Below are 6,699 nucleotides of genomic sequence, written 5' to 3'. Positions count from 1 at the left end.
TAAAGGGATCAATACAAACCCACATTTACCCAAAACAGCTGATCCACAAGCCCACATGCAGCCTTGTAGATCGGCTGTTTTTATTGTTTTATTTTTTAAATTGTTTCCCCCTGACTTAGTCTTTTCTAGGATCACCTTTTAGTTGACCTTGTACCAGTGAACTGTACTGTCAATGACACTGTACCTATGACAGTCCTATATCAATAATTCGTTCATTCATGAATGACTTCCCTGTGGAAATAAGCCAAAAACATTACTGGGATCTCCTTTTAGTTCATGTTTATTACGTATCTATCTATCTTCCTATCAATTGGTCACATGCATTCACATTGCACTGAACGCACGCAAGCACGCACGCACGCACGCACGCACGCCCGCTCAGCAGCTGGCTTTTTTTCTTTTTTCTTTTTTTTCACAGAGCTCCAGACTCAGACACCGAGGTCTCGGAGGGCACCCAAGCCGGACTGCGTGCTCTGGCAGCGGCCGCGAAGCGGCCGCGGCCGCCCCAACCCACTGGAGCTAGGTAGAGTCTGGTGAAATAAAACCAATCAGTAGGTCCCCATCAACAGATGTCGCTGTAGCCAAGGAATTCACACCCAGCCTGCTCACCTGACCAGGAAGCCCAACCAGTCTGTGTTGGAGAAACAACACTGCTGCCGCTGCTGCAGTAATCATTGCTATAGAGTGCTTGTTCAGTAACAGTGTTAAACGGCTCTATATTGTGACAGGAATCCTTCCCACCGAGTGTTTGTTCACTAACAGTGTTACAGTGTGATATGAAAGAATCCACATGAGGGCAGTGTTTCCATTCTCAACTCACTGAGTTGAACAGAGGGCGGAACCCAATGCAATAACAAGTCCTATTATTTAGAAAGGAGTCACGTCAATGTCAGCATTTTTTTTCTCTCTCTCTCTTTTTGGCAACATTTTTTAAATCATTTCACAATGTAAAAACAAAAATCATTTTGAGAAAAATGTAATGACCTATACACAGTATCTATAGGCTGTGTCTGTGTATATTCTGAGTGTAGATGTTGTTGTACTTTAACCACTTAAGCCCTGTGTCAGGGGTTCCCAAACTTTTTTGTCTCAGGGCACCCCATGAATATTTTTTTAATCCGAGGCACCCCTACATTATAATTTTCACTCCCAGCACCTTATATTTATAGCATATAGTCGTTGTCGGGTGGAAACCTTGAATGTCCAAAACCGTTTTGTATTTATCATCTATAAAATGTACTTGCGAGGCATTGTGTGCTTGTAGATCGGCTGTTTTCACTAGTTTAAATCATTTTTAAAATGATAAATACAAAACACCCGAAAACAACGAAATATAACTCATGTCATTGTCCCACTGGCTTGTCACTTGCCATGATCTGAAATGGCAAATCTTTGAGTAGCGCGCAATGAGGGCCTCTCCCAACTCTATTTCCCGAGCTGAATCAGAGGCCCAGCACGTCCCTGGTAACCTCTACTGGCCCTAAATCAAGTTACTGTAATAAAGTCTTAAGAGACTAACCTTGAGGTTTTGAAAATGCTTCAAGGACTTGCAGTGGGAGTGTAGACCCGGAGATTGAAAATTATAGAACCTTTTGCAGAGGCGACAAAGGAAGCCAGCTACCGGAATTAAAAAATTTGACCCTGATGGAAAGAAGTTCATAGAATTACATTTCAAACAATTGTGAAAATAAGACTAAGTAAAGTAAAAGGGTGTTTATAATCCCATGATTCTTCTTGCGAACAACAAATAAGCTCCTCGATCTTGACTGATTCACTAACATCCACATTTCTATGGATTACACAGTTTGTCTTTGTTTGCGTGGTTTCTCAATTGCTCTGCTTTAGTTTGTTGGATCCATTGTCATGTAGTTTGATGAAAATAAAGCCGACAGGGGCAGCATATGAACAAACTAAACATCCTACACGGTGGTGTCCAAGATTAAACACAAACAGGATCTGTTATAAACCCGTATTAAACCTCAGAAATGTCTGGACCAAATGGAGATCCCGATATCTCGATAGATGAAGGTATTATCGACGATGATGAATTCAACGAAGAAGGTACCATCTAGTTTACTGTAATGTTGCTGTCACCTTGAATCTTAAAATCCCTTAATATCCTCACCCTTGTGTCAACTGTGTGAAGATCGAAAACATTTTAACATGAGAATTAACAATTGCCTTTACTCTAGTGTCTCTCTTAAATCTCTACCGTTCTACCATTGATATCCACGGAACTCATCCATTTGACTGGTCATACAGTTTACTGTACAGTGTTGATGATATTTTTGAATGTCTTGATGAATTGAATACACAGGACCACAATGGAAACAAGCCCTTTTTGTGTTGTGCTTTTGCATCACTGTATAATCGTACCAGTACAACTGTACTATTTGCAAATTGTTAAAGTATCCTTTAACATCCATTATTCAATCAATCAATGTATACAATTATTTAATCACAGAAAGACATTAAACTACACTGTTAAATCCTCAATGTTAATTTGGCATAGCCCTAAGGGTCCATTTGGTTCCTAACCCTTAAATCATTTAGCTGGAGAGGAGGCCCCTGGAACCCGTTCAATTAATGCATTTTAGTGCATCTTTGTGATAGAAATAGCAAAATAAGAGTACCACCTTCATTACAGTTTGCAGTACATCTCTCTCTAAGAATACCAAAACACAGTCACCCCGGGCACAAATCCTGTAGCCTACCTTATTCCTAACCTTAACCTCAGTCAAATGGTGCCAAAACCTACCCCTATTCCTAAACGTAACCTCAGTAAAACTATGCCTAACCCTAAATGTTATTTCTAACCTTATCCACTATTCAGTAAAACAAACTCATGGTTTACTTGGTAATTGACATCAGTGGGACTTGTGTCACGGTCATTGTTTAATCAGGATACAGTATGCCAATGATGGCTTCATCTCAACTAAATTGTTTCACAGTTTTACACTGCACTTTAACGTTTCCTCTTTTCCGTGACAGAATATGCTTCCATCAACGCCATGCTGGATCAGATTAACTCCTGCCTGGATGATTTAGAGGAACGTAATGACAGTCTGAACGGCAAACTGCACGAACTTCTGGAATCCAACCGTCAGGCTAGGATGGAGTTCAGAGCCAAGCTGGTTAGTCCGGACACAGAGGAGGACTCCTCTCCAGCTACCGATGGAGGACCAGACGAAGATATCAGGGAACCAAACCAAGGACCAGATTAGATACAGCAAGGCTGTGTTCAGTCGCTGTTATATATATAGATGTTATTCCATAACCAATTAAATACATTTATTGAACCCATAGATCAGTGACATGCTGTATCTTAACGTGTCCCATGTCTAAGATGCCCTGAATGTATTGTACCATAGCTGCATTTTCTTTTCCAGATGATTTTTTTCTTAAATCTCAGATCTACTATAACATTCCACATAGGGGTTCTCTGTCCTTGTCTACATGTATATGTTATTGCAGACTGTTCCTTTCAGAAAGGTAGCATTTTGTCCATCCCTTACATGCCCGTTTGCCTTTATGGCAACATGTTGGTGCGTGCTGTTGAGAATATATATACACTTACACTATATATATATGAATAAATAAATAACCTTTCATACATGCTGAGTGACCGTTCTGTTAGGAGGCAAGTCAGACAGGCTTTTGCTTACCTGGCCTTACATCATGGCCATTGTCACCTCCATTCCATAGTGGTAGGAGGTCACAAGAATGCTTGATCATTGCACTCTGAAAATAGACAAATTACAAGCTCAAAATGCACTGCGACACATTTGTAACAAAGTATAAATGCCACTTTTTAGGCCAACACAGTTATCGCAGAGTGTATGCAGTTTGCTAGTCTGCTAGACTATTTTTCTTATTTATTGTTTTGGTTTATTCACATTAATGAAGCATTCTGAAAATGTTCATGGTGTTGTGTTACTGCTGTCATGGGTTTCCAAATGCAGATTTCTAATAGAAATTTTGCATTGAGTTTTGGATAATTAAAACAAAGCCATGTCGATAAATGATTCTTATTAACTTGTATTTTTCAACAAAATATCCACAAAACAAGATATTAACAAGTGTAATTTATGTTATGCTGATTGCAAACTCATCTGCTAGTCACATCAGTTTCAAGTTTTTCAAAGATCCTGAACAAACTAACAGACATTTTCAGTGTTTTTTCTGGCTGAGGTTTGAACTATGCCGTAAATTTTATGTCACAAAAATCTATGGACCAAAAGGAATAATGTAAATTGGCCTGCTTTTAGAGGTGCAACAAAACTAAAAGGAGCAAGATTGTTCAGGCCTTCAATAGCATAAAGTACTACTTCTGCCTAGTTCACTGATACTGTCTGTCTTGAGAGTGAAGTTTGAGGTAAATCCTTGAGAAAAAAAAAATCCAATATGGTCTTATTTCATCTTCATTTCTCTGCCATTTCATTATGTCTACCTCATTTAATCACCAGCCAGAATGTTGTTGCGAATGAAAGAAGATTGCAACAACGGCCCTGTTGCTGGCATATTAAAGATACACCAACAATTTAAATTAAAGAATTGCAAGTATTAGGGTGAGGCAACTGTCAAATGTTTAATATTAAATGAAAAGACCCAAATACAGAAAATAAACATCTAAAAATACATGGAACTTTCAGCAGTTAGAAAACAATCTGTTTTGTCAGTGGCTGAATAAAAATACGGTAAAAAACATACAGCTTGGAAATGTCGTTTAGATGCCCTTTTCTTCTTCAGCAAGATACAAAAATATATATCTTCTGTGCTACATACGCTGGTCTCTTCCCTTCGGCTTTGCACAATTTACTAAATTTTTCCTACATTTTCCTCAGAACAAACTACGTAGTATGACACGGTGTGAGTGAGTTGACACCGTGACTAAAAGGGATGATTATTGACTACACAGTTCAACTTAGTTTATTATAGTTACAAGAAATACTTCTCTATTATCAGGGTATGAACTATGACATCTCAGTCAATAAAGCCCACATGTTACAATGATAGAAGTGATGTTAATTGCCTAATTTATGCTCCATCGTATGATGGTGTTGCGTGTCAGAAATACATCTATGAGCTCACAACGCGTTGCATCTGCGACACATTGTGAGCTTAATTTGGGGTTTAGGAGTGTTAACTCTAATACAACGCTATTTTTGTGGTGTGGATGTATGTCCAAGCATGTCATTGCCTGCAATCTAGGAAAATATTAGGTATTTTTTTACAGGAAATCTCGAAACCCGCAAATATGGTAAAAAAATATTAGGGATGAAATACAACTTCAACATCTGCATTGTCAATGTCAAGTAGACAATGCATTGAATCATAATGGGAAACAAACATGTTCCTTTTAAAAGGTTAGTCTACTACTACAACTTCAACTAGCAGGATTGGGAAATAAAAACTTTGGTCAACTCAGCGCCTGGTGGATAGTACTTAAAAGCCAAATTAAAAATGGCATTACAAAGAAAATGTATATTGTGATACTGTATAGGCCTAACTGGTACTTTTTCATTATGAATTTAAGGGCATGGGACTAGTTATTACAATACACATGGTACAAAATATTCCTGTTTTAAACCCCAAATAAGAAGAAAGAAAAAGTAACAGTAACAATATCACCATGAAGATATTCGGTGTTCAAAAATGTATCCATCAAATAATACATTCATAATGGATGTTCTGTTTTTGTTGTTTTTATTTGCTACATCAGATTGCAACACAAAATGTAGCTCATCATACTAAAAAGGTGGCCAAGCTCAACAGTTTAGCTGTGGCGAGTAAGAAACAAAGTAAGAGAAGTTCAGAATTCCGAGATTAAATAATGCCATTCCATAATTCCTGAATTTATTCTCAGACTTCTGAGAAATTCTGACTTTAATCTCAGAACTCCAATAACATTTTCAAGTGGCCCTAATCCTCTTCCGTACAAAGAGAAAGGTATTCAAGTACGTTTTCCAATAAAAGAAAAAATAATTCAGCAAGAAAACTGACAAAACAGAGATCCTGGCCTTACATCACAGCTTTCACAAGCAGCCAGTCAATCAACAACGCCTCCATAATTTTCTACAGATTCATTTTTTACAATCTACAGTACACCGCATTTTGTTTAGACATTTTCAAATGAAAATGTATGACTACTAAAGCTGAAGTCCAGGATTCCTGTCCCTGCGGCAGAAAGAAAATTACGCTACTGAGCCTTTGCTCATGTGATTTCAGACGGGCTTTTATTTGCATCTGTCACAGAACTAGCAGAGTTCACAGCTGTCCTAATAATACCCATAAAAAAAAATCCTCCAACCATCTCTCCAACAACGGTAAAGATACCAAATGGTCCAAAGGACTAAAATAACTATTTGAAATGGAGAGTATCCCATATTGAAGCGTTATTGTTGTTGTATTATTGTTCAAGTACATTTGCACACACCAGGAATTTGTCCTCTGCATTTAACTCATCCTAGCAATTAGGAGCCGCGGGCACTATTGAACAGCACCCAGGGAGCAGTCATGGTTCAGTGTCTTGCTCAAGCACACTTCGAACACTAAGCCAGGAGGAGCTGTGGATTGCACCACATCCTTCGAAACCATTAGAAGTACATTTGTGTAACAAACTAACAATCTAAAGCAATTAGTCATGGACAATTAAATTCTGTTCATAAATTCTGCGGGGACTATTTTTGCACTTACTTT

The 6,699-nt window shown here is 38.2% G+C and overlaps 1 protein-coding gene across 1 annotated transcript; it reads left to right on the top strand.

The window, feature by feature from the left end:
• Positions 1-1,747: 1,747 nt before the first annotated feature.
• Positions 1,748-3,975, top strand: LOC308280823 (bublin coiled-coil protein-like). The gene is made up of 2 exons (XM_080755144.1): positions 1,748-2,061; positions 2,992-3,975. The coding sequence occupies exons 1-2, from the start codon at positions 1,986-1,988 to the stop codon at positions 3,222-3,224; spliced, it is 309 nt and encodes a 102-aa protein (XP_080611270.1). The 5' UTR covers positions 1,748-1,985; the 3' UTR covers positions 3,225-3,975.
• Positions 3,976-6,699: the final 2,724 nt, after the last annotated feature.

This window comes from Nannobrachium achirus (genome assembly GCF_963921795.1).
Source record: "Nannobrachium achirus genome assembly, contig: SCAFFOLD_294, whole genome shotgun sequence".
NCBI classification, from domain to species: Eukaryota; Metazoa; Chordata; class Actinopteri; order Myctophiformes; family Myctophidae; genus Nannobrachium; species Nannobrachium achirus.
The sequence above is the reverse complement of the archived record's forward strand: the minus strand, read 5'-3'. Positions and strand labels throughout refer to the sequence as shown.

Coding starts and splice junctions, on each gene's coding strand:
- LOC308280823 (XM_080755144.1), top strand. CDS start 1,986: ATGTCTGGACCAAATGGAGATCCCGATATCTCGATAGATGAAGGTATT. Junction 2,062..2,991: donor TGATGAATTCAACGAAGAAG/GTACCATCTAGT, acceptor TTTCCGTGACAG/AATATGCTTCCATCAACGCC.